The 27,256-nt window shown below is 40.2% G+C and overlaps 4 protein-coding genes and 1 non-coding gene across 9 annotated transcripts; 2 read left to right on the top strand and 3 right to left on the bottom strand.

Annotated features, from left to right (window-relative positions):
* Positions 1 to 1,526: 1,526 nt before the first annotated feature.
* Positions 1,527 to 10,806, top strand: nek4 (NIMA-related kinase 4). Of its 5 annotated transcripts, none has more exons than XM_085273614.1 (16): positions 1,527 to 1,816; positions 3,131 to 3,397; positions 3,488 to 3,685; positions 4,432 to 4,539; positions 5,104 to 5,258; positions 5,419 to 5,563; positions 5,901 to 6,509; positions 6,594 to 6,644; positions 6,721 to 6,870; positions 7,370 to 7,534; positions 8,225 to 8,291; positions 8,408 to 8,520; positions 8,702 to 8,790; positions 8,904 to 9,115; positions 9,196 to 9,332; positions 10,044 to 10,806. In XM_085273614.1, exons 1-16 carry the CDS (start codon positions 1,727 to 1,729, stop codon positions 10,140 to 10,142), a joined length of 2,655 nt encoding a protein of 884 aa, XP_085129740.1. In that variant the 5' UTR covers positions 1,527 to 1,726; the 3' UTR covers positions 10,143 to 10,806. The 5 variants fall into 5 exon arrangements, with proteins under 5 accessions (XP_085129740.1, XP_085129739.1, XP_085129736.1 ...); XM_085273613.1 differs by having other exon boundaries at positions 8,699 to 8,790; XM_085273610.1 differs by having other exon boundaries at positions 7,343 to 7,534.
* A 78-nt stretch (positions 10,807 to 10,884) lies between these two features.
* On the bottom strand, positions 10,885 to 12,329 carry spcs1 (signal peptidase complex subunit 1). Its single transcript, XM_085273616.1, has 4 exons — positions 12,172 to 12,329; positions 11,524 to 11,583; positions 11,355 to 11,441; positions 10,885 to 11,170 (listed from the first exon to the last, which is right to left on the bottom strand). The coding sequence occupies exons 1-4, from the start codon at positions 12,205 to 12,207 to the stop codon at positions 11,045 to 11,047; spliced, it is 309 nt and encodes a 102-aa protein (XP_085129742.1). The 5' UTR covers positions 12,208 to 12,329; the 3' UTR covers positions 10,885 to 11,044.
* Positions 12,330 to 12,599: 270 nt separating this feature from the next.
* On the top strand, positions 12,600 to 17,242 carry glt8d1 (glycosyltransferase 8 domain containing 1). The gene is made up of 9 exons (XM_085273615.1): positions 12,600 to 12,950; positions 13,072 to 13,170; positions 13,308 to 13,512; positions 13,608 to 13,725; positions 13,808 to 13,892; positions 13,993 to 14,105; positions 14,202 to 14,368; positions 14,553 to 14,665; positions 16,231 to 17,242. Exons 1-9 carry the CDS (start codon positions 12,935 to 12,937, stop codon positions 16,413 to 16,415), a joined length of 1,101 nt encoding a protein of 366 aa, XP_085129741.1. The 5' UTR covers positions 12,600 to 12,934; the 3' UTR covers positions 16,416 to 17,242.
* A 636-nt stretch (positions 17,243 to 17,878) lies between these two features.
* gnl3 (G protein nucleolar 3) lies at positions 17,879 to 23,174 on the bottom strand. Its single transcript, XM_085273608.1, has 15 exons — positions 23,025 to 23,174; positions 22,769 to 22,827; positions 22,481 to 22,621; positions 22,186 to 22,305; positions 22,027 to 22,107; positions 21,811 to 21,946; positions 21,600 to 21,703; positions 20,716 to 20,866; positions 20,509 to 20,596; positions 20,147 to 20,324; positions 19,901 to 20,043; positions 19,543 to 19,679; positions 18,713 to 18,861; positions 18,418 to 18,484; positions 17,879 to 18,325 (listed from the first exon to the last, which is right to left on the bottom strand). The coding sequence occupies exons 1-15, from the start codon at positions 23,035 to 23,037 to the stop codon at positions 18,225 to 18,227; spliced, it is 1,668 nt and encodes a 555-aa protein (XP_085129734.1). The 5' UTR covers positions 23,038 to 23,174; the 3' UTR covers positions 17,879 to 18,224.
* Positions 20,969 to 21,101, bottom strand: LOC146574045 (small nucleolar RNA SNORA47). Its single transcript, XR_014892597.1, has one exon. It is a non-coding gene; the product is annotated as a small nucleolar RNA SNORA47 (small nucleolar RNA).
* Positions 23,175 to 27,256: the final 4,082 nt, after the last annotated feature.

The raw sequence follows: 27,256 nt of genomic DNA, 5'->3' as shown, positions 1-27,256 counted from the left end.
GTCACATAGAAGTGCGACAGTGTTGCAATAAAATAATCGTTATGTTTGATCAAACGAGGGTTGCTTTTTTTGCTAGACATGAGCAGAAGCGTGTTTCAAAGGGGGTATGGGGTGTCACTACCCCGCCTAAAATATAATGTACCCCACCCCCATCAAAGCCACTGAACTAGAGTGATGTTAATCATAAAATCCCTAACACCATCGGATAGCACCACATATAGGACTAGTAGGAATGTTACTTACATTTAGTCCAAGTATTCTACTCCAGTTTACTGGGCATGTTGCTTACAGCAAGTAAAAACTCATGAGTTTTAAAATTTGCTTCCAACTCTTCTGCCTGTTGTTTCATGAAACAATAAAATCAGTGACAAACCAAATTTTTAAAACTGAAGCCAAAAATAAATAAACCCATACAATTTTTTTTCAGTACCATGTGCATACACTCTGTCCTGTGCAGACACCTCTAAGCTGAAATTGTGCAGTGTCAGCTTGTACAGGTGTAGTGCTCCATCTAGTGGATTACATAACCTCAAACAGGTCAAGATCATTGCAAGCTTAAAGTGGTCTTCTTGGAACTGAAACACGTGTGCTAACACACAGGATGTTGTGTATCAGTTTATTTGAACCTTTTTTAAATCATTGTACCCTGTCCATCCCTTTATGTTTCACAATGGAATCATAAAACGCTGTTAAATTGCTCTTCAGCACCATCTAAGCTTGCATCCTGACAAAGAGCCACTGGTTTTAAATTATCTGAAGTGTCTTGAAGTTCTCACTCATTGCAGATGTCAGGTGTAAATTTGCATTTAAATGTAGTTTTCTCTCTGCTGATACAAAGCTTAGACCTATATTGTTGGATGTGGGATTTAAACATTAAAATAGGATATTATATGACTTGTTATAAAGGGTTCATAATTTCCATGCCATAGCAGAAATAGTACATGTATAACTCGTAATTTTAATAAAGAAAGGTTACAGCCAATGCAGTGGTCCAGTGTGCTACCAGTGGCGTCATCAAGGGAAAACCCTGTCTCCCAATATGTTTTTTTAAACATACAACGTTTTGCTATTATGTAAAGAAACAAGAAACAAATAATAAATATTTCTTTTTAGATCTTAGAAATTTTATTTGACTTCTAATTTGATGCCTGTTTTGTTAAAAAAAAATAGTATTTTGTTTCGTTATTCATTTTATTTGTATTTTTATGTATTTATTCGTTTTATTTATTCAGTCATTTTTTTATTTCAGTTTTTAAACATCTACATTTGTAATTAAACAGGTCACACGTCCTCGGTGGCTTCTACGCTTTGTATTCTTCTCTCAAAGGGTAGAAGCGTGAATTAAGGTGCTTTAGGTGAACAGTTGTGCCACTGTCCCCTGAAACGCATACAAAGCGTCTCTGCGGTGAAGGTGCTTCTTGTTGTGACTCCAGGCACTAGGTGGCGCTGTGTCACAAACTGAGCGCTCCTTTCCCCCCTCTCACCTCATCATCGGCAGTGAGCGACCAGTTGCCTAGTGACGAAAAAACTGTGCAGCAGGGCTGATTTCCTGCGTTTCCAACATCTCGTCGCTGGCGCTGACCTAGGGGGAAGTTTTTTCTCCCAGCAGATTTGTTTGCGTCGCATTCACAGCAGGATGCGGGACTGAATAGAGCTGTTACGCTTGACGGGAGCTGGTCCTGTAAACTTTTGGCGTTTCGGGCCTCGTAATGAAGCGTTTTGAGGAATGATGAATAATTACACTTTCATCAGGGTCGTTGGGAAAGGGAGCTATGGGGAGGTGAACTTGGTGAAACACAAAACAGACCGTAAACAGGTGAGAAACAGAGCGGTTGTAAGTGGAAACAAACCCCAGATATGTTAAAATAAGCACGCCTTTCAACCACATGCTAAACGTTTTCGTAGAGACCCTAAAACCCTGCTAAGTACTGCTAGCACAAAGTTAGCATAAGTCCTGTAAAGTCTCACGGACTGAGTTAAGGTTTTATACCCACTGAAAACCAATGTTTCTGCTAACTTTGGCATTATAACAACAGCTTAAGCTTGTTGACCACTGTGATGATAATATTTCTATACTCTATTATTGCGTCTGACAGACGTGAAGTAGTCCATTCATAACTGACTTATAAATCAGAACTCTTTGCTCCTATAACTCAGCTTTTCATTGCACAATTTGTTTTCTTTCACGATGAAGCATATATGAAATCACCTCCTGCAACACGATTTTTGTGGGCCAAAGTTTGTATGTACATGAATATTTGTAATGATTTCTGTGAGATATGCTATGCCAGTTACAATTAGAGTACCATGTGTAACTCCAGAACTTTGTTTCATTTGGATTAAACCATCTTCTGATATTTTTATTTGTTTGTGGTACAACTTGCACATTTGCTCGATCCAGCGTGACAGATGGATGCAATTAGCATTTTCTGCCGTTTTGTGACCAAGAATTTCATGTTAAAATTAATTCTCTCAGCATTATTTTGGAATAGAACCATATCTCATTCAGAAAGTTATTTTATTATGTGTTCAAATATGTATGTAAATAAGTTTACAAGACTATTTGAATCTTCTTTTTCTTTCTTTTTTTCATATTTTAACTAGCCAATACTCAGACATTTATTTATTAATTTTTCCGTAATTACAGACCCGTTATGAAATACCAGTGAAATTTTCAGGCATGTCTTTAATAGTTTCCGAGATATTCATATTCAAACATTTCCTCAGATTTCAATGTGAGGAACAAGGTCTGAAAGTGGCTGATCCATCCATCCTATTTATTTTTCACATATGTCACAGTGGGAGCTGGGCATTATTCAAGATGTCATAGGGGAAGCAGCAGTATGGCACCTTCTAGCAGTGAGATGACAGAGCTACCCGTTGTACCATTGTGGGTTGGCCTTTTAAAAATATAAAAATTTTCAATGCATCTTCTAATAAACTTGTATGCATTCATATAGTTTAGTTTTTGTTTTTTAATGTATTTTTTCATAACAACTATTGACCAGTGTACTTCATTAAAGGTGTTCCCAGGCTGCTAGTCTATAGAGGAACAAAGGCATAGACTTGTAAAATCTATTCAAAGTGCATAGGTTTTGTTTTTCAGCACACGTGTTTGTGTTTCTTGTAGTATGTTATAAAGAGATTGAATTTGACCACCTCCTCCAAACGTGAACGACGTGCTGCGGAGCAGGAGGCGCAGCTGCTGTCTCAACTGCGCCATCCCAACATTGTGACTTACAAGGAGTCCTGGGAAGGAGATGACTGCCAGCTGTACATTGTGATGGGTTTCTGTGAAGGTGGAGACCTCTATCACAGGCTTAAACAACAAAAAGGAGAGCTGTTACCCGAGAGGCAGGTGGTGGAGTGGTTTGTCCAGATAGCCATGGCATTGCAGGTGAGTTCTGCATCAGTTTATGCATTTTTTCCATCATTTATTCACATAAAGCGACAGTCACTCTCTTATTTCTCTTATTTTGTATATCAGTACCTACATGAGAGGAACATTCTTCATCGGGACCTTAAAACGCAGAATATCTTCCTGACGAAAACCAACATCATTAAAGTGGGGGACCTTGGCATTGCCCGAGTACTGGAGAACCAGAATGATATGGCCAGCACACTCATAGGAACCCCATACTACATGAGTCCTGAACTCTTCTCTAATAAACCTTATAACCACAAGGTATTTTGGATATCTGTTTAAAATGACTCCTTGTCTTTGAAGTTATATAAGCAGGGTAAAGGACTGGGATGACTTATTAAACACAAATGTGTAGTATATGGAGTCAAACACATCAGCTAGGAGGCAGCAACTCTCAGGGCTTCATTAAAGGGCACATTAGCACATGCATAAATAGGATTTCCTTGATTGTTGTTCCCAGGCCGTTGGTGCATAGAGGAGTTGTTCTCTAAGCAGGACAAAGACATAGACTTTAGTAGCTATTAAAAGTTTTTTGTTTCAATGCAGAAGGAAAGCTTTGGCAGTGCACAGAGACAGTGTGCCAGGATGATCACATAAGAAATGAACTATCGTGTTTCTTTCCCACAGAAGTGAGACAGTGCTAGCGCTCTGCCAAATAGGTTATGGCACCAAACTGTATGTGTAACTTTAGCTTCCCTGATATAGTGTTTTATTGGCTCATTACATGTTAGCACACTGTGCAGTATAACCAAGGAATGTATCCACTAATACTGGCCCACATTAGGGCAAAATGTTATGTAGCTGAGGTATCCAGCTTATAAATGAAAGAAACTGCAAGTAGTAATGTAGACAAGTTAACAAGTACTTATGCTTTGAGTACTTAATTTAAAGGTCACATTATGCCAGGTACAAAGTCATGAAGTCCGCTCTCATGAATGATGCTCCCATAGACTTTGTATGATAATGATGCATACATCTTTTTATGGGTTTAATTTTTCTGTCTCTAGTCAGATGTCTGGGCCCTGGGCTGCTGTGTATATGAGATGTCTACACTGAAACACGCCTTCAATGCCAAGGACATGAACTCACTGGTGTATCGTATTGTAGAGGGAAAGGTGAGCTTTATATTTTAACATATTTATGTTTTTAAAAAAATTATTATTCATTTTTTATTCGTGTTTTCTTTAGGTAAAGTATTGTAAGTTACAGTATCTATCCATCTATCTTTGTCTGGGTTACAACCTGGAACACCCGCCAGTCTGCCACAGGGCTAACACAGTGAAGCATACAACTGTTTACACTCACATTCACACCTATGGTCAATTTAGAATCACTTGTTAACCTAGTCCATGCATGTCTTTGGACTCCAGGAGGAAGCTGGACTATCTGAAGAGAACCCACACAGACATGGAGGAGAACATGCGAACTCCTTACTGAATAAATCCATTTTAATATATTATATCAAAATAATATCTATACCACAATGTAGTTTAATGAGCCTAAAACGTTTGGGTGATTTTGTGAGTGTCACTTAAGCTCACTTGTTTACAAGCCCAGACTGTGGTTTCTGTGTGACTGATAGGTGTCTTCAACCATTTGGATTTGTTTTTTAATAATTAACACTTGTCCCATGTGGTTTATTCTGAACGGTGATAATTGTCTTCTGGGTTTCTAAACAGCTTCCACAGATGCCCAGTAAGTATGAGCCCCAGCTTGGAGATTTAATCAAAAGCATGCTGTCTAAGAGACCTGAAGACAGGCCCGATGTCAAACTCATTCTCCGGCAGCCCTACATAAAACGACAAATTGCCATGTTCCTTGAGGCAACAAAAGAGTAAGTTCCCTCTAAGTCATTTTAATGAAAAAAATCAAAAATGGTGTTTTGAAATTTTCTTTGTATGTTTTTATAACCTGATCATTTCTGCCCCTCTCTTTGTGCAGTGATCTCTTTGTTCTTAAAGGCTTATTATGTGTCTTGATTTTCACTTCCCCAGAAAAACTGCCAAGTCACGAAAAAGACCTGTTGGTGGCAGTGGTGATTGTAGGACCAGCAGTGTGTCACCTGTGATGTCATGTCAGCCAAAGCCTGAGAGGCTGGCTCCCAGTCCACAACCCGAACCTCGTGCCAGGGTAAAGCGGGTAAGTTAAGGATGAATACTAATACTGATTTACCGTAATAAAATGAATCCTATGACTTATATTATTTTTATTTACACAGTGGTAGACTGATGGAAGCCTACACATATCAGTGTGTAATGGTAATGATACTCAGTCAATCCTTTCTTTTGAGTTTTCTTATTTTCATCTCATCTGCGCTCATTAAAAAACTCCCCCCTTTGTGGAAAGTATTTGTTTTCTACTTGGATATAGCTGCTATATAGAAAGAACACTCCTATTAAACTTTTTGTGATTCAGTTAAAGATGTTCATATAAACAAGGAACCCTCTGTGATTGTTATTTTTGTTGTTAAACTCAGAAAGACGACAAATCGCAACACTTTAAAGGCCGGAACGGTGTGGTAGACAGCACTCCCATCCAGACGCCTCCGCCATTCAAACCCTCTTCACCTGATGCTCTCAGAGCATCCCTGCTTACTGTTAGCAATATCGATATTGATATCCCCGTGCAGCTGGACAATGACCTGATACAGAGACAGGTGCAGAGGCCCCAGCCTGTCGTGTCGCATCACCGGGCAGCTAATGAACCTCTCACGCACAATGTGAGCAAAGACAGCAAGGTGAGAGGGAAACCAGATCCCTTTCCCCCTCCTTCGCCACTAAAGCCCCCTCTGAAGTCTGTATCAGGTGTTTGCAGCACGAGAGAAGACGAAGGGAGGGTGGCCGGTGACTTGTCTGACTTTCAGCGACAGGCCAAATCAAACCCTGGGGACAAGTTATCTATCTCGGGGGAGAAAAAGATTTCAGATATGGACGATAAGGATGATACCATGGAGTTACTTAAAAAAGCTGATCCACAGGACCCAAATCCAGAAAACGAGGTTCTAGAAGCAGATGCAGACAATAAGAACAACACTGTGACTCTTTTCAAGCATGCTCCAGCACACCTACCTACCTCAGACATCCAAGTAAGTGTCCTAAAGTACCTTCTTTTGATGTTTTCATCTGGAGTGTTCGGTGTTTGTTTTATTTGTTCAATTATATCTCTGTAGGAAAGCCTAGAATCTACTGAAAAGCTGTTAGAGCCACTCCCTCCACCACTGGTGAGTGCTAAATAATGCAGATATAGTATAGAACACGTTGCCTCGTGTTAATGCAATTGTATTTGTGTTTTTTCAGGAACCCGTTAAGGAAGAATCTCCCTTACAAGCCAGTAAGCCAGATCGAGCTGCTACATGTCTAACTCCTCTGTACCTATCATCAGAACCATCTATATCACAGCAGCACAGAGGAAAGCACACAAGACAGAAACATGAGGACCAGGACAAGGTAAAGACTGATACAGGAGTGATGTTGCTGAAATCATTATCGTTCTAATGATATTTTAAAGGAATGGCAAGACAAAAAAGAATGTGTCTGTGTAGGTTCTCAGTCATCAAAATCATCCAGGCATTCTTAAGAGCTTGACAAGGAAGGGAAGTGGAATTCTTCAAGTTTGTAAAGCTGTTTCACCTCTCATCCAAGACGCTTCTTCAGTTGTAAAATAATCGGAGGAGAGTCCCTGTTGGATGAGAGGCGAACCGTCTTCACAAACCTAAAGAAATCCAGTTGCCTTCTTAACGATGCTCTCAAGAATGTGCTGCTGATCTTCTTTCACTGACCTTTCACTGACTCTCCAGTCAGCAAATTTCATTTAGCATTTGTTTTGGTTAAGATCTATTCCTAACCACTTTCTATTGCAGTGCTAGCCAGCCAGCATGCGTGACAGTAACAAAGGAGTGAGTTAGGCTAATTAAAGCAGTTGTTGCATCTTGTTTTGTCCTTTCAGTCCAAGGTGGCCGCTCTTAGACCTTTACCTCAGCTTCCTGTTGATACTGTAGCTGTGGAGGGGAAAAAGAGGAGCAGGAGGAACTCGGAGACCAAGAAAGCTGATGTGACTGTGACCTCAGAATCAGTTAGCTCCCATAATGATGGACTTTTACCAGCACCACAGGTGAGGGCATTCCCCTAAAACCACAGCTTTTAATTTCTGAACATTTGCTTTGCCTAAGACATAACGTTTTTGAGAGAGATAACAGATTATCTATATCTGCATTTTTTAGTCTTCTACATCTTAGAAACAAATGTCAGCAAGAGTAAAGAGAACAGTGTCAAAACAGGAGCAAGGCCAAGGCTATACTCAAACTTTGATATTTTATTATTTCCTTATTACAATATGATGACGTCAGCCTGTTATGGCATCATTTGACGTTGTAGGCCGTCGTATTGGAAAAAATAGAAAATATGTTGTTCAGCTCCATTTCATATGTTACATTATTCAGTATAATTTCTTGAAAGTTTTTCTTCAAGGTCAATCTTTACTTTGGGTGCTAACAATGAAAGTCAAGGTCAAATGTTTAGCTGATCTATCTAGCTGATCCCAAGGCCTAGAATGTTGTTGTAAAGTTTGAAGATGATCTATAATAAATTTTGGGTAGCAGTTTTTACTGATTTTCACCAAAATGAAATCACCTCGAACTGTGAATGCTAGTCTGCTAACCAACAGACAGACAGACAGACAAACAAATAGATCCAATTACATACTGTGTAATTGGATCTGTGGGGGCAGAAAGGTTATTTCTGTTTTAATTCTTGTCATGTTTCATAGTTTATGCAATATTGTTCTATCAAATTTTATTTTTAGGATCGTCCCCTCTCTGCAAGAGAGAGAAGAAGACTGAGGCAGTCCCAAGAGAGTGCCAGACAACCATGTACGATACTCGAAACTCAAAGTGGAGCATTTTGTTGCAAAACAAACAAAAGGATTTACAGAAATTAATATTTGTTTCTACATTTCTGTCTCTGATTAGTTTTCTGTCTTCCCCAGGTGTTAGTGCTGTACGGAGGGCATCTTATGATGTCACGTCCACCAAGGCTGAGCACGACAGTGCCCCATTTACTCGATCTGTGTCTGCCTCTTTTGCAGAGTCCAATAGTAAGGTACAGACACGCCACCCACTGTGACAGTGCATTGACTTTACTGTTCATTTGTAAGCTACATTACATACTGACTGTGGCACTGGCCTGACTGAGAGTGACCCACTGCAAATTCTGCCTATTGTGAGGCTAATCTGATCCTATCGTACTGAGTCTGAAACACATATCTGTGTTGTATCAGCAGGATAAACTGCTGGAGCAAAAGTCAGATGAAGATGAATGCAGCTCATCCACAAGTTCCACAGAGCGTTCAGAAGGAGACTGCAGGGAAAGGTAAGAGCATACGGCAGTAGAATTGAGTGCAACTTAGCTGAATTATAAAACTGAACCAAAACCTAAATTTTCTTAAACGTGTTTATAATCCATGTTTTGTGGTCTCTCTGCAGAAAGACTGAATCCAGCGACATGCACGACTTAGTTAATATGATGACTCAGACTTTGAGAATGGATGTTGGAGATGGTGTAAGCGAGGGGGACAGAGGCAGATTTGGCTCTACCGCACTGCCAGAGTTTAAACTGAACAGGAAGTACAGGGATACCCTGTTGCTTCATGGGAAGGCTCGAGAGGAAGCGGAGAACTTGTCACTCGGTCAAATAGGTTAGATGCTTTGTTCAAACCCTTTGCAATATGTCAGTCTTTATGAAACTCCATTGTGTTAAATATGTATGTCACTTCAGAAGGCTCTCCATCTGGTCCGGCCAAAATAAGAAGAGCCATAGAACGTCTGAGAACAGATGTGGTGAAGGGCCTGGGGGTCAAGCTGTTGGACAAAGTGCTGGAAGTGATGGAGGAGGAGGATGACGCTAAAAGAGAAGTGGGTAAAACACATCCAATATCAAGATAAAATTACATGGATAGGTCAAGGTTTAATAAACCATATAGTAGTGGAGAGGAGAAAAACATTATTATACCAATCTTCTTGGTTTTAAAAAAATCAAGAACAATATCTAAACAAGTGCAGGCCTCAGTTCTCTCAGTTCACGTCAAAGTTTATGGGAGAGCTGGGAGAAACCCCAAATGAAAATTTTGGAGTGGCCTAGTCAAAGTCTGGACTTAAATCTGATTGAGATCCTGTGGCATGACCGTAAACCATCCACTGTGGCTGAAGAGTGGGTCAAAATTCTTCCAGTTTTGTGAAAGACTTATTGTCAGTTTTCACTTGATAGCAGTTCTTGCTGCCAAGGGTGGCACAATTAGTTATTAGTTTTAGGTTTTTCACACAGGGCCAAGTAGGTTTGGGTAGCTTTTTTCCTGCATGAAAATATAATCCAAAAACCATATTTTGCATTTACTTGGAAATATCTTTGTCAGATATTGGAATTTGATGTTGCTAAACATGAAAGTATAACAAATATGGAAAAAACTAAGAAATCAGGAAGGAGGTGAATACTTTTTCATGGCCTCGTACATTCAGAATATCTAATGAGACTAACAAATTTGCCATTAAAACACCACTCGTGATCATGTACAGATAAACATGCCAGGTCACAGTAAACTGACCCCACTTGTCTTCCTTTTTTTTTAGCTGTGCCTTCGCAACCTAATGGGAGATGAGAAGTACCAAGCCTATGCTGTAATGGTGAGGCAGCTGAAATTCTTTGAGGATATGGCCTTTAAGATTTAAAAAGCACTATATATGAAAGCTTAAATGTTTTTCACAATCGTCTGTGTGGAAACCCCGAAGTAAGCTGGAGCAACAAATCTTAAATGATGACGCACATCAAGATGGTCTTTGCAAGAAATATACCAGCATTCATGTTCAAACATGGACTGAATTGAAAACTGCTCAAAGGCATTTTTTTCCTGCCACTACCAACATGATTGTTTGGGACTGTTACATTTTTTTCCAGACAACATGCAAGATCTCACTTCTGACTGCAGGGTTTATCATGGGACTGTCATACAGATATAATCTTATTGTGTACATCACATGTAAATGAACTTAATTTCAGTATAAACACAAAATGTGAAAGCATCTAAGGATTTTCCAGATCCCTATGCAAATATTTTTGTCATGTTTAAGCACGCTCTGTCTTTCCATTTGCTGTAGAGGAATATCACCTTATGTATAATGCAAACCAGAATTTCTAGAATGGTTACATCTGTTGAGGACACTAAATCTTCCCCCTACTGCTCAATTGTATTTTCTTATAGACAAAATAATGTAAATTAGATGTAGATATTAACATGTGAACAATTTCTAATAAATCCTTAATGTATTTCTTGTTTATTTTTCTTGTTCTTGTTTCTTGTTTTATGTTGAAAACCAGAATAAAACATTTAATTGATAAAAGAACTAAAACAAGATGACTGCATGTGCATTCTCAGCATTCCCAAACATAAACATAATTTTAAAAAAAAACATGGACTGTATCAGGTGTTTATTATGTGAAACACAGGTTTCATTGCTGGGTAACACTGTAACAAAGGGTTCTTACTAAATGCTTCAAATGTGAATTGCAAGACTTCAGTACAACATCCAATATAAAAAGATGTATTAACAGGCAGATACGGGGTGCCTGCGAGTTATTTGTGCTTCTTCTTTTTGGTGCTTTCCTGAGGTTTTTGGCTGGGCTCTGCAGTGCTCTCTGGTAAAGCCGGCTGCCAGGACAGAGGATTCCTTCTGAACATAGGCCATGGAGGCAAGGTCAACTAAAGCAAAGAACAGACCCAAAATTAAGTTATGATGGATGTTGTTAAAGGGCTGGACAGGTGTGAAAAAACAAGCGAAAACAACAATGTGTCTAATTCTGACATGTTTTCCTCTCAGGCTGAAAGGAGAGCAAGGACAGAAACATGTAACAGGTGCACAATGTATCTATCATGGCAAACTTACCACACAGGAGACAGCAAAACCAGCCAAGACAATGTACACTGTCCACCCGAACTGTTCAATGATCAGACCGTACACAAATCCAATCGCCTGCAACAATTACACAAATATCTTAAAATCTAACTTCAAGTAAAAATTAAAAAAAAGATTGTGTGAAATTTTGGTTAGTTACCGCTGAGATGAGTATTATTCCCTGGAAAATCTGTTCTGCCAGCTTCTGACCTTTATAATCCTGGAAAACAGTTGTTTGGGGAGGGAGGAGTGTGTGTCAATGAATCTCTTATTATTATACGTGAAAAGGATGTACACCATGATTGCTTAAGCCCTCCTATGCTACTTAACCCCCCCCCCCCCCCCCCCACACACACACACACACACAAGCAATAACAGAAACAAGTACCAATGTCGTCATTAAAACAGCTTTTTCTCAGTGTAAAGTGTGCAGATGAATATAACACCAAGACCCTTCAATTCCTGACTGAAGGTTGCAGTGTAGTAATGAGTTTGTCTTATGGGTCCGAGCACACACATCAAGCTTCTTTAGGTAAGACAATGCATTTGCAATATCAATAACCAACTAATAGCTGCTGAGTCATATGGTAAACCTATCTTTTAAATCTTCTTAATTAGGAAGAATGATCTTCTTCACGATTTTAGGTTTAGGGGATAAATCATATAACAGCTGTTACCTGCGTAGCCACAGACACATCGGCCAGCTACCGTTAGACAGGTTAACTTTAGCTCAATAGCACAGCATGCACGAAAGTCAGTGCGAGCCTGACCGTGCAGTTTCTGATCAAATAACCCAATTACCGCTTACCATATGCGTGGGGATAGACTTGAATATAGGCAGCATGTTTCCAAATGAAATAAGCTACCATAAAATTGAAAGAATTAGCGAGAACAAATCGAAGGAACTGAATTTCCGGTTTCAAAAAGATACGTCTGAAAACGAAAAGGACCCAATTACAGCGGAGGAAACCGCGCAAGCGCAAAGATCTACAACGCATACGGATTGGACGAAGCCGTACGTGGTACAGTCAAATTTGGGTTTAGTATGATTGGCCACACAAGTGCCAGTCAAAATATGTGGCTCCATTATTTTAGTTATATATATATATATATATATATATATATATATATATATATATATATATATATATATAAACGTAGCTTATGACACGTTTGTGTTAGTAAAACGCGACAAGATGTAGTTTTTTCAGTCAGGCACATCAGAGACACCTCTTACTACGCGAAGGCGTGTGGATGGGGCGGATTTGATGATGTTGAGTTGGCAGTTTGGTTTCAAAGTGAATTCTTCTTAAAACTCTGCAAAAATTGCAAAACTTTTGTTTGTTTTAACGTACTAAAAGCCAACGCTAATGTCCGCTAGTTTGCGGGTGGTTTCTCGTGTTTATGAGGTTTCTGCCACGCAGCGGTACAGCAGCAGTCCTCATTAACTGCCAGATGATCCTGCGCCTTCTGCGCGCAAACCACCTCTGATGTTTATGTTTTAACCTTTTTATTATTTGGTTTGTTTTCTTTTCCTTTCACGTGCTGGAGGGACGGATGAGATCATTACTATGGGACTGAGGAGAGGTAGGTCAGTTTGAATCATTTGCAGCTTAGCTGTAACTAGTTCTGCAGAGTGTGTGAAAAGCAGAAATAGAAAACTTGCAGAGTAATAATGAGAGGACTATATACTTACTGTGTCTTTCAGTTAACGTGATCATTCTTGTGCTGCTGGCTGTTGCCTTCCTCATCATAGTCCAGCGAAATCTCCTCAATCTCAGTGACTTTTTGCACACAGAAAAGCCAGGTATGGTCATTATCTCTGTGTTCGAGTCTTCACTGTAGTGTGGGGCACACACTCTTGCGTGGAGCAGTTAGGTGAATTTAAGTAAAGCCATACAAAAAGTTGATGTAATGCATTTTTAAATGTGCCTTTATGTGCAGATGAAGGGCTGATTCTTCCCTTTGAGTCTGAACTGTCTCCAGACTTGAATTCGGCAAGGACGGGTGAGGAGATTCCTGTTCTCATCACCGCTGCTGAGGACAGACTTGGTGCTGTTGTTGCTGCCATGAACAGTGTGTACAGGAACAGCAAAGCCAATGTTGTCTTCAACATCGTGACCTTGAATGAAACCGTCGCTCACTTAAAGTAAGATATTTCAGCACGTCTCTCTCCTTAGGTGCGGAAAGGTGGGAGTTTGTGAACTTGGTCATATTTGACCTGTCCTTTTCTTTATTTTACAGAGCATGGCTGAGTAATACTAGACTAAACAGTGTCAAATATAAGATAGTAATTTTTAAGCCTGAGTTACTTAATGGGAAGATATCTAAGGATCCTCAGACCCCGGAGGCTGCAAAACTAGTAAGACAACTACAGGCATACACATGTTGTTTGCATGCCTTCCCCACTAGCTAAAACTTGTTTTAACTGTATTTTTTTTCAGCTGACCTTTGCCAGGTTTTATCTTCCTGCTTACATTCCCGAAGCAGAGAAAGCTATCTATTTGGACGATGATGTCATTGTACAAGGTGAGAAGTCTCCAGAAATGAAGAGATTTGGTTATGAAATGAGGCCCCCCTTTTTTTTTTTTTTTTTTAGATCAGTAAATTCTTTTCTGTTGGCTCTCAGGTGACATTCAGGAGCTCTATGAAACCAACCTCAAACCAGGACATGCCGCAGCCTTCTCTGATGACTGTGACTCGGCATCTGCCAAAGGCATTGTTCGTGGTGCGGGAAATCAGGTGGGCATGACCCACAAGAGCTTTTCAGAGTAAAACAAAAAGTTAAGAATATCATACACTGTAATGCTTAATTAGATGACAAATCTCTGTTAACAGAATAATTACATTGGCTTCTTGGATTTCAAGAAAGAAGCTATCAAGAAGCTGGGGATGAGAGCCAACACTTGCTCTTTCAATCCCGGGGTCTTCATTGCCAACTTGACTGAATGGAAGAACCAAAACATCACCCAGCAGCTGGAGCACTGGATGGAGCTCAACACACAGTAAGTGACTCAGACTGGCGCAATAATGAATGGACTTCAAACAAAGGAAAAAAATCCTACTGTTAGTTACAAAACATGAATTTAGAATAGAATAGACCTTTGTTGTCATTGTACATGTACCTTGAAATTTAATCCAGTGAATCTCTTTCTTTGTTTTAAAACCGTGATGTTTTCCTTTTCTCAGGGAGGATCTATACGGTAAAACCCTCGCAGATAGCGTTACCACTCCTCCACTCCTCATTGTTTTTTACAAACGCCACTCTAGCATTGACCCCATGTGGCACGTGAGACACCTTGGTAAGTTCTGGCTGATTTCTAATTTTAAAAATTGCACGCTTGACTTTTCTCAGTTCATGGGCAGTTATTTTGCGCCTTGGTTTTTCCACACGCTTCTTGCAACCCTGTTGACTATTTTGAATGAAACGCTTGATTGGTCGATGATCACGCTTCAGAAGCTTTGCAATCTTGAGACTGCTGCATCCCTCTGCAAGATATCTCACTATTTTTGACTTTTCTGAGCCTGTCAAGTCCTTCTTTTGACCCATTTTGCCAAAGGAAAGGACGTTGCCTAATAATTATGCACACCTGATATAGGGTGTTGATGTCATTAGACCACACCCCTTCTCATTACAGCGATGCACATCACCTAATATGCTTAATTGGTAGTAGGCTTTCGAGCCTATACAGCTTGGAGTAAGACAACATGCATGAAGAGGATGATGTGAACAAAATACTCATTTGCCTAATAATTCTGCACTCCCTGTATAGCTCGTTACCCTAACCTTAACCATGTTCACGTTCTAACCCTCAAATCTAACTCCAAACGTTTTTTAAAAAACTTTTTTTCCTGAGTGGACATCAGCAGGTTTATTTTTTTCCATGTTAAAAAACTATGACATCACAACAGTGTTCTTGTTCACTTGCAGCGTTGAACTTTGACAAACGTTAATGCTGCTGATTCAAGAACAAGTCCAACGTGGAGATATCAGATACATCCACAAGACCAGGCTGCTTGACAAGCTTTTAAAGACACATTTAGCCTCAGAATCTAATTATTTATGTGGTCTATAAGGCCAGATGAATACTATGTAAATTACTTGGGGGTAAATCATTTAAATAGGTAATTTTTTTTCATGGTGCCAAGTTGTAGATTTCTCTGCCTTCTTTAGAATATAATGGATCTAAATGGCACCTTGTGGAGCTTACAGTGCCGTAATGAAAGTCAGTAGCGACGCGTCTCTTCACAAATTACGACATGCTTTCTTAAAAGAACAAAAAATATTGTGATCACTTAAATGTAAGAACTATTCTTTTACTCTTTTATCTGACTTCACCCATCAACTGTTTCGCTCTTCAGAAGAAAGCATGAATTTAGTTTTGTTTTTCCATGTTCACCACCACATAATAAGATACTTCCATTATGTTCAAGAAAAAGGCAGCGATTTCTACATCTAATATTTTTAAAATGGTGGAAATCACACCAAAACAATCCAGATAGATATATGGCAGGCTGTTCATTAGTCTGAGCATTTTGCTGTAACTGACTTAAAACAGCCACCTCCTAGCCTTGTCTTCACTTCTAACTAATACATGCCAGTGTGGTCAAATGTCTCTGCAAAGAGGCAAATTGTCAGTGTCAGACTAGTCCTACAGCAGCCTTTTGATGTCATTAAGTGACTTTTAATTGTGCAAAAACTCTGTGAAAGATAAAAGTATTCAGATCACATGTTTGATGATCATACAGGATGGTCCTGTTTTGGTGATAAAAAAAATATGTTTCTCTTCATACAATAACGGATTATATTTTGTGCTTTCAGTGTTAAATATGCTAAATAAAAGAAACAATTCTGTTCATTTTTCAGGTGTAACAGGTGCTGGAAGCCGCTATTCTTCCCAGTTTGTGAAAGCTGCCAAACTCCTGCATTGGAACGGACACTATAAGCCCTGGGGGCGAGGATCCTCCTTTACTGATGTGTGGGACAAGTGGTTCATTCCCGACCCCACAGGAAAATTTCACCCTGTGCGAAGACACACGGGGGACAGCTAGACTGAAAAATGGGCTCCTTGAACCTTCAGATCGGGTTCGTAGCAGCAGGAAAACTTCTTCATATCTCAGGAACTATGCAAATGTCATGTGTTTTAGTTCCATCGTCCTCCGAATGTGGACCTGCCTATTCTCATCTTCCAATGAACAGAGATTTTTTTTTTCTATATCCAGAGTATATTGTTGATAGCTTCGAATTGCATTTTTTTAGAAATATTTTGTTAAACTAAAAGTAGACCATTTCAAATACTGTTTTACTCCCACTCAGCTGAGCATAAACCATCCTTGTCAAAGTAAATGGCTTTTAAGTATGTGTGTTTAGCAGCTAAATAAGGATTTATTTACTTAATGTGCATATTAAATGACTCAATTATCTGAGCTGTCGTTAGAGTGAGTCACAGCCACAGCTTATTCCTGCTTCTTTCTGATCAGCTAAGTTTGAATTATAATCATTAGCCATGCAAATTCCTCATGTCAGTACCTCAGTGCAGTACTTCCTGTGGAAAACTATATTTTTAAGTCTTGTATAAATCCTCTACAGGTTAACTGCAGTCAAACTAATGGTGCATGTTACTTTACCATAATAAACACTACCTGTCCCGCTTTCATATTTAACAAAAAAAAAAACAAAAAAAACGGTTTTCTTTTTTTTTTTTTTTCCACAAACCACTAAGATCACTGCACCTCTGCAGGAACAGAACAGCTTTGCACGAACATCTCCTACTTTAGTGCTTCATTATCAGCATTTTCCTACTACCTGTTTAAAGTTCCCTTACTGGTGTAAATGTCTTTTTTTTTGTATATCAAATAAAGGTTACATGTTTATTAAACTCTCGTGATTCTTTTTTTGTCCAATATCTGCTAAATCTTTTTACAATTGCATCTTCTTCAGAATTCGGTACCTTTTGTGACAGTGTGCCAAATATCAGGCTTAAATCCAGAATTTGATTTGATTTCCCAAAAATAGCAGTCGCCATTCATGAATCAGAAATTGCTACACTTTTCAAACATGTCTGAGGGATTTGCAGAAAGTTGATAAATATTTGGAAAGTCCAGTCTTTTGTGATCATACCGTTGCTTTTGTTGTGTACAGTGAAGATGCTGGTATCTTTGGTCACCTCTACATGTGCTAGCTCTCATTTTCCTAATAGGGATGGACAATAACAAAACAAAGACACTGTAGTTAATACCTTTAAAATTAGGCTAAGATGTTTCCCAGTGGGTTGTGTCAGATGGATGTCCCTCCCTGAACCTGGTTCTGGAGGGTTCATCCTGTTAAAAGGGAGTTTAGAAAAGTTAGTTTTTATCACCAAATGTTTGCTCATAGGGGGTTGTCCGATTGTTCAGGTTTTCTCTGGTATTACTGTAGGCTCTGTAGATATAAATAAAACTGAATTAAAGAGGGTTTTCATATTGAAATGTACTGATCTAAAAAAACAGAAAACTCCACACAGCAGAAGGCAACAGATTGTTTCTTTTCAGGTTTATTACCTTGGTAGTACGATGTCTATTTACACTGCAATACAAGATATTACAAAGATCTTGTAAAGAATCAGATATATACAGATGCATGCTATGCAATAAAGTCCATCTCTTGGTTGGTGGTCATTCCAAGAAAAACAAACCGACTGATTTATCAGTTGAAAACTTTCAGATTAATCCCACAGTAAGCTGGGTTCAACCCAGCTGTACTCTGAAATCAGTCCACTAGCAGGACAAGTGAAGGCACCCAAGTGACTGTATATCATCATTTTCATGCATTCTGCTGAATCCAAAGTCTGAATGTCCACCAGGCTGCAGGCACCCGCTCAATCATTTAAAATCAGTGTTGAAGTCATAGGCGTCGTCTGTGATAGCTGTTGAGAGGCTGATGTCAATGGGGACAGACTGAAAACGCACGTTTCCTTTTTTTCCTGCAACGAGAAAGCAGGAGATGTTAAGTAGCTGCCTTGATGGGACCAATATTCTAGTGACAAATGAAAGCAATCTTTTTCAAAACATTTACTTTTGATTGTCTTTTTCTGTAGTTTCTCAGCTTTCTCCTTTTTATTCGAGTCCTCCGTGGTTTCAGTCTGTAAGAAGAGCGGATGGTTCAGTTATTTAAACTCAACAAGCTCAAAAATATACAGTGTGTTTTATTAAGAGAAAAAAAAGGGTTCCAGTCATCAGGATCAGAGTTGGATTAGAAGTCTTCATGAACAATTCAAGACTTGCATTTTTGTCCTCATTTCCAGAAGAGTGGACCATCATTAACATTTTAAGCAGCTCTATTGTTTGACAGGTTTCCCATCTGTAATTACCTCGCTGCTTTCTTCGTTCTGCTCTGCTTCTTCTTCTGTGGCTGCAGCTCCAGGCTTTCCTTCAGGGATGTCGGCGACACTCAGCAAACCTGAAGTCGGCCCTTTAGAGGTGAATCCTATACTGCTGGCCTGGTTTGGAAATCTAACAGCTGCAAAAGGGAATGTTTTCAACAAGATTAAAAAATGAAAACACTGTAATACATTCACAAGTGCTGACCTGAAAAGGCCAAACTGCAATTCTTTACACCTCACACGAATAGAACATTAATATTAACCGTAACTACTTCCTGCACTCTCAACTTTTATTTCTAGACCTCTATCAACCAATCCCTGAATTTCAAAACAAGCATCAGATGGGAAAGGAAGGTGATTTTATGACTCTAAATGTGCATGATAGTTGTGTCAGATGGATTGGTCCATTTCACATTTTGGACCTCTTAAAACCATTTGAGCATCATTTGCTTATTATTTATTATGTTTAATGTTGCTGACAATGTCCTTTTCCAGCAGTATAACGGACCATGTCACAAAACTCAAAAATCAGCTGAAACCTGCTTCCTCTGAAATCTTTTGGGATTTCAGTATCGACCAAAACCAGAGGAATATTTCCAGCACTTCACTGAATCTATGCCACAAGTAATTAAGGCACTTCTGAAGGCAACAGGGGCTCTAACCCAGTAACTAACCAGGTGTAACTAATAAAGTGGCCGGGAACCATTTACCTCTGTAATAGTGTACTGTGTCTGCCTTACATTACACAATGACACTCACCCCCCCCCCCCCCCCCCCCCCCAAAAAAAAAAAAACTTCACAAAATTTCACATTAATACCTTTCAGAGTTTCCTTGTTTCCCGTTTTTATTTTGTTTAGATTCCAGCCATTCTGCATCTCAGTGACCACGGCATCAGACAGGTAGGCAGGAAGGCTGTGGTTTTCTGGTGCCTTACAGTGGTAGCTCAGTTTGGCTCTGAGGAGACATCAAGCCAGAGAGCAGGATTTTTTTTTAATTCAAAAGCACTAAGCAGTTTGCCAAGCAGCATATTTACAGCTCAGTACAGCACAGTATCTGGATCAGAGTTGGATTAGAAGTCTTCATGATGAACTCCAGAAGTGCATTTTGTCCTCATTTCCAGTCATGCACTGCAGCTGCCCACCTTCCCAAGACAGTATAAAAGTGCGCACACTCACCCTGTCCAATCTGCAAGAAACGTGGTGGCCGCCTGCTCTGTGTTGGGAACGCCGCCCTTCTGCAAATAACCACGCTTTTTGGCGAAAAGGGTCAGAAACTCCAGAGAATTTCTGAAGTCTGGGATGTTATACTGAAGCATGATCTGGAACAATCAGAACAAATAACCTTAATTTATTAAAACTGTAATTTACAGCAGCGACCAAATTTGTAATGTTAACACCTCCTGTGAGAGAAACTCTTCGTACCTGGGTCTTATCACACTGCTTAAGCAGATTCCTGACAGCCTCCAGCACACTCTCACCGCCTTCCTCCACCTGCAGGCTCCTCAGAGCCATCGAGGCCGGAGGGTTGGATGGCGATGCCACAACTCCTGGGCTGTCTATTAGCTTCACATTCTTTGCGATGTGCACCTCTTGCATCATTCTGGTGAATTGTAGAGAGGAAAAAAAAAATGATGATGCAAAACAAGCGAGAGGGTCAGAGAAACGTATTCACCACCAATATTCACTTAAATTACAACTTTTAAAGCAAACTAAACAGAACAATTGCAAGCAGTGATACAGAAGAGTTCTACTTAGAGACTGGATTTTTAAAGATTGCCACTTACTTGGTGGTGCCTCTCTTGATGCCAACATTGCATGCTAGGGACCCCTTTATACTGTTGATGATGCTGCTCTTCCCAACATTAGGAAAACCTGAAGGTAAAAGCAAGTGTGCAAAAGATTCAGTACCCTGAACAATTGACAGTGAATGAAACACCCATCAAGGACATTGATGGCAAAAAAAAAAAAAAAGAAAAAAAAGAAAAACTTACCGACTACGCCGACTCGGAGTGAACCTTCACTCTGCGTTTTATCAGCGTAGCTTATGAGCAACTCTGCAAGACAACAGTTTCCAAAGCAGGCTGCTCCTCTGGATCTGTCCAGCACTTCATTAGAGGCCACTATCCTGCGCTTTTTGGCTTTCTAATGAAGAGCGAAACAGAGATATCATGAACAGTTAAAGTGGCTGAGGATTGCTCTTTTGTAAAAATGGATACCTCGTGTCTGCATGCATAGAGATTTTTAAAAATGATCCACAAACACATCTCAGCTCTGCGTAGAACAGGCTGAATTAATCATGTGGTTTGTTTACTACTCTTGGAGGCTATAACCAGTTATAACAGCACAGAAGAAGCTGTCCAACCTTCTCAGTCCTCCACATCATTAAAAAAAACAACAACCCTAATTTCTAACATTTCTTAGTAACCACAGAACTCACACTAGCCACTGTTGAATAACAGTTTTAAAACACGCTCGTTATTTCAGCCCTCTATGACAGACAACTCGTGAAAATGAATAAACTGCATCTGTGATCTAAACAGACGGTGGACTGCTTTCAAAGCAGAAAGTTGGAGCTGTCACCAGTTCAGTATTGACCAAACATGAGATGTGATCAGTCTCCCTTTCGCTTTTTAGTTATGATGTTGGGTGATGGCAAGAAAATCATTTTAGCAAAATCTCACTGTGCAAAATCTCAGGTGAATTGACTCTTTTTCAATCCCAGGCGGAGACACAAATCTACTTGGGGTTGTGCCACGCATCCAGCGTAAAAATAACTAAATAAATCAAACTTACGGAACTACTGGCTGTTGTGGCAAAATCTGAATGGCAAAGTCTTCATGTTTTTAAAGTGTGGAGAGTAAAATGCACCACCTACCACAACTCCATCCCGCAGCTGTGTCGATGCTTTAAATGCCACAGCAGGAAACTCCTGCTGCAAACACTGGATCCACCTTTCCACGGTCTCTTTTGGCACCAGGTCTGCAACAGACAAAGCCAAAAACCAGTTTAATCCAATGAAATTCACGCAAACACATCAGGGTTTAAACTGTACGTGAAACATGAGGCAGGATCCCAAGTCAATTTACCTATTTTGTTTAAAACCAAAAGTAATTTCTTGGTGCCTCCTCTCTGCAGCACAGCCTCCTCGAGCTGTGGACACCTGCACCCCAGTGGATCACGAGCGTCGAGGACTTCTATTACTACATCGGATGCATCGATTACCTGAAACAGAGGAGATCCCTCGAGCGTTAAGAGCTATTATTCTCCAGGGTTAGACCACACCTGGGAGCAGGTAGCTTTACCTTGTTTAATTCAGCACAAAGGAAGTGTTTTGAGCTCCTGTCTGGGGCAGGCTTTTTCTCTGACTGAGTTCCATTGTCATCCTATTTAAACAAGACAAGGTCAGCAGAGAAGAGCTTAAAAGTTGAATACACATAAGGTCTTAGCGATGGCCTTTTTACCTTGCGAGCCTTCTTCGCCGTGGGTTCTGCTGCTTTACTCGCAGCCTCCTTCTCTTTCTTCCTCTTCTCAGCTCGCTGCTCCTTTTTAGCTTGCCTCCTCTTTTCTTTTTCTTCCTCGACCTATGAGACAGATTCATTGAAAGACTCTTACACTTTACCAACACAAGAGACATACTGCACATGAATGTCATGATGATCAAAGCACAGACTTTTTCATGGTTAGATCGGGACTGTGCATTAACCTTCAACATGCTCCCGTGATGATGTGCGCAAGAAAAGCCATTTGACTGCTAACCTGTAGCCTCCTCTGTTCTGCCTCTCTGAGGATCTCCTCTTTGAAAGGAGCACTGTTGGGCACTCCGATATCCTTCTTCACTCGTTTGCTCACTCCTTTCTTCTTTGCCTCTTTCCTTAGCTTTCTGTTGTGCTCCCGGACCTAAATACACGACAAGACTGGGTCACTCAGTTACATGGGGACACAAAAATCCGTTTGAAAAAAAGAGTCTGGTCCACATGGGCCTCCTGTGGGAAACATTTACTCAAACGTCCTGCTAGAAGTTAGTGTCAAAGTTAAGGCGCTTACCTTCTTCTGTATTTTATAACGTTTGGCACATGAGAGCCGCTTGCTTGCCTTCTTTAACTCTGAAGACGACAGAAAAGAATAAAACAGTTAGTGGTTGTTAGCTGGAAGCCGCGCTAAAGCAGACTGAACAGGTTTACCGGCCACCAATGACAGCCGCTAGCTCGTTAACCGCGTGATTAACAGACCAGTAAAGCTCTGTATAATTATTCCACTTTATTCATAATGAAGTATTATTGTAACAACGTTATTTACTTACTTGGTCGTTTCATGATGGAGCCGCAGACCTACCAATGTGACTGAAATGCTCTCACACGTGGGAGACGGAGAAGTTTGATGTCATGTCACTTCCGGTTCTTTCAGCGTGTGGTTGGGATTTCGCCACCTGCTGGTCAGGAGGGTTTAGTTACAATCTTGTTCTTCTTTCGCCACAGCGGATCATCTGCCTCAGCCTCATCCTCTGTAGCTCCAACCGTGTCCTTCTTCATTACGTCCATGAATCTCCTCTGTGGGCTTCCTTTTTTCCTCCTCTGTGGCAGCTGCATATTCAACATCTTGTGTCCAGTGTATCCACCTTCCCCCCTCTACACGTAGTCAAATATCTCAGTCTTCAAGGTTCAAGGTTCAAGGTTCTTTATTTGTCACATGCATAGTTATACAAGTATAACACACAGTGAAATGTAGCCTGACACGCTCCTCGACATGAGCAAAAAAAATTTGGGGGGGGGGGGGGGGGGGGGGTGTAGAGGAAAAACATTATACATATATATATATATATATATATATATATATATATATATATATATATATATATATATATATATAGTATATACATTGGGTGAATGTGCAGTAGTAGCAGCAAGCAGGTGAATTCTGTACATTAATATGAATAGACATCTGACTATTTTACAGGATAGACAATATAAACATATTTAAAATTAAAGGAATTGAAATGTACATTGTGCCTTGGTTTAGTGTCTGGAAGAGTCCTGACTCAGTCAATTATAGATGATGTGAGAGGGCGGGTGTGTGTGTTTAGGGCACGGATGGCTTGGGGATAGAAGCTCCTCTTGAGTCTCTCTGTCCTTGCCCGGAAGATGCGGAACCTTCTACCAGATTGCAGAAGTTGGAACAGTTTGTTGCCTGGATGGGACGGGTCCTTCAGTATCTGCGCTGCTCTAGTCCGGCATCTCCTGGTGTAGGTTAGAGATGGACCGATCCGATATTACGTATCGGTATCGGTCCGATACTGACCTAAATTACTGGATCGGATATCGGAGAAAAATAAAAAATGTAATCCGATCCATTAAATATCACGAAAGCACCTCACAAAACTTGCAACACGCCGTAACTCGCCTCAGAACGTTAGCAGTCGGAGCAGTATGCGTCACGTGATAGAGCGGCTGTGGCATGCGGGACCTGTCGGTGGTCTGGATAGCATTTGGAGCTTCGCTAGCAACCTGGCATTTCATCTCCGACAAAGTTATCCCCGAGAGAAGTAAAGCAAGTGTGTAAGTCCATCTCTGAATGTTTGTAAAGCATTCCCACGTTAAGCTTAACGAGCGACTGCCTCTCGCTCTCCGGCTGCTACTTCAATCGTGAAACTGCTTAAATGATCAGCTGATCGGCTTTTCTGTCGCGAGTCCGTGTCTCTTGTTTGTTTTTGGTCCACTTTGCACCAGAAAGAGGAAACCAGCGGCTGAACAACAGAAGCACGTTTAAGCTTGATAAGCTGTTGTTAGAATGTATTTAATATTACTTTCTACTCAAGGATCTTTTTCTACGTAGCTGACGGCTGGTAACTGTGCAGGGGCGGATCTAGCAAAGTTTAGCCAGGGGGGCCGATAGGGCATGAACAGGGAAAAGGGTGCACAAAGACATACTTTTCTTTCTTATTCTCATTTAAAATGTCAAGCTTTTAATAAATAATTATCTGACACCCAAAGTTTTAATTTGATGTAAAATGAATAGAAGTCAATTACTGTATATAGTGACTATTAAGTCTAATATAAATACCCTAGTAAGCTATAGTACTTTTTACTTTGGGAAGGTACCATCTGTGCAGTCTGCAATTTTGTTGAAGAAAGATGTTGAATCTATTTAATATTTCTTGAAAAATAATTGATTTCTGTGCATTTTTTTTCCACACTGCATCAAATTAAGGTTGATTACGTCGATTAAGCATCATGAGGTGGAGCGTGAGGGGTGGTTCCCTATTTTTTATTTATTTATTTTTGTTGTTGCTGGGAGTTGGAACCCTATTAGTTAGGTTGCTTAATATTTACGCTAAGTACTCTTTAAAATACCAGAATAGGGAGGATGGTGTAGGTCTAAGTTTATTAGATTGATCAGTATTGCTGAACTATGAAATATTTTTTTTGTATACAGGTATAACAGAATAGCTTTAGTGTAGTTGTTGTTTTAAACTTGAGTATGAACTTGCAGACTTGCAAAATGCAGCAAGATATTTTAAAAAACAGTTTTGTTGATTAAAAAACACTATATCGGATTCATATCGGTATCGGCAGATATCCAAATTTATGATATCGGTATCGGTATCGGACATAAAAAAGTGGTATCGTGCCATCTCTAGTGTAGGTGTCCTGAAGCGGGGGGAGAGCAATCCTGCAGCAGCGTTCTGCTGTACGGCTCACTCTCTGGAGAGCTTTTTGGTCCTTCACACAGCTGTTCCCAAACCACGATGTCATGTTCTGTGTGAGGATGCTCTCCACAGCGCCTGTATAGAAAATCCTGAGGATCTTTGGAGAGACCCTGAACTTCCTCAGTTGTTGTAGGTGATACAGGCGCTGCCTAGCCTTTTTGGTCTGGACCTGAATGTGGGCAGCCCATGTCAGGTCTGAGGAGATGTGGACACCAAGATACTTGAAGGACTGCACCCTCTCCACTGGAGCTCCATTGATGATAATGGGCTTGTAGTCAAGTCAAGTCAAGTCAAGTCAAGTGGCATACTGTCATTTCAACCACGTGCAGCGGTACAGTACACAGTGTAGCGAGACAATGTTCCTCCAAGACCATGGTGCTACATATAACATATAACAGACAATCAACACAGGACTACATAAAGTGCGATTGTGCAAAAATAACAAAACCCCCCAAAACTAAACACAATGAAACCAGACAGAACAGAACAATACAGACACAAGACAGTGCAGACACAACAGTGCAATAGAAAAGTGCAACAATGACAGTGGGAAAAAGCAGCTTGATGTATGAAGGTGTGTGTGTGTGTGTGTGTGTGTGTGTGTGTGTGTGTTTAATCCAGTCACTGAGTTTTCAGGAGTCTTGTTCTCTAACTTCGTCTCCTAAGCGTTCAACCTCAGATTTCCCTCTGATGTACTTATTTCTAATCTCATTCATTCATCCGGGTCACTCCCACAGAAAATCCCAACATCTTCAGTTCTGCCAACTACAGATCAGCCTCCTCTCTTTTGGTCAGTGACACTGTCTTCCAGCCGTATATCATACCAGGTCTAACTAGTAACTTATAAACCTTCCTTGTCACTCCTGCTGTTATGCTTCTGTCACAAATCTCTCCTGACACTTGTCTTCAGTTACTCCACCCTGATTAAATTTTCTTCTTCACCTCTCTTGTGCACTGTCCAATGTTTTGGATGGTTGACTCCAGGTATCCTAACTCACCCACTTTCACTACCTTTGCTCTTATCAGCTTCCCTATACCCATCATCCTTCTCTTTCACACATTTCTACCCTGTCTTGCTCATTCCTTTTCTCTCCAGAGCATACCTCCAGATAGATCACAGTGTTATCTGCAAACATCACAGTCCACGAACACTCCTGTCTGACCTCATCTGTCAACCTGTCCATCACCACTGCAAACAAAAAGGTGCTCAGACCCAATCCCACCTCCACTTGAACCCATCTTTCACTCCTACCTCATACATTTCCTGCACCACCCACACATACTTCTCTGCCACTTCTAACTTTCTCCTGCAGTGTCACAGTTCCTCTCTTGGCACCCTGTCATATTCTCTCTTTACATCCACAAAGGCACAGTGCAGCTCCTTATGACTTACTCTGTGCTTCTCCATCAACAATCTCAAATGCTCACTGATCATCACCTCTCTTCTCACCCTAGCTTCAACAACTCTTGCAACAAATCTTATGTACACGTGATATTTTGTATAAATAAATAAATAAATAAATACATAAATAAATAAATAACACAGCAAATATTATTTGTATTCCTTATTTTTGTGTGTTCTCATTCTTGCTGGCTCCTGAGTGCAAATTTTAAATCACCAGAAACGGATACGTGTTGGAATTACATTTAAAAAAAAGCCCAATGAATTTGAAACGAATAAAAGAAATTGAAAACATTCTGCACAATAAGAATGAAACAACCCCAAAACTGCAAGTCAAAGCACAGGAAATATAACGAAAAACAAAAATCATTGGAAGACAATCCCTGGGGGTAAGAAGGCAGAAGAAAGTAGTTGGGGGTCACGTGAC

Source organism: Mchenga conophoros, linkage group LG5 (genome assembly GCF_057382185.1).
Source record: "Mchenga conophoros isolate Kocher_MC1m ecotype Shallow Benthic linkage group LG5, M_conophoros_male_GT1.1, whole genome shotgun sequence".
NCBI classification, from domain to species: Eukaryota; Metazoa; Chordata; class Actinopteri; order Cichliformes; family Cichlidae; genus Mchenga; species Mchenga conophoros.
The sequence above is the reverse complement of the archived record's forward strand: the minus strand, read 5'-3'. Positions and strand labels throughout refer to the sequence as shown.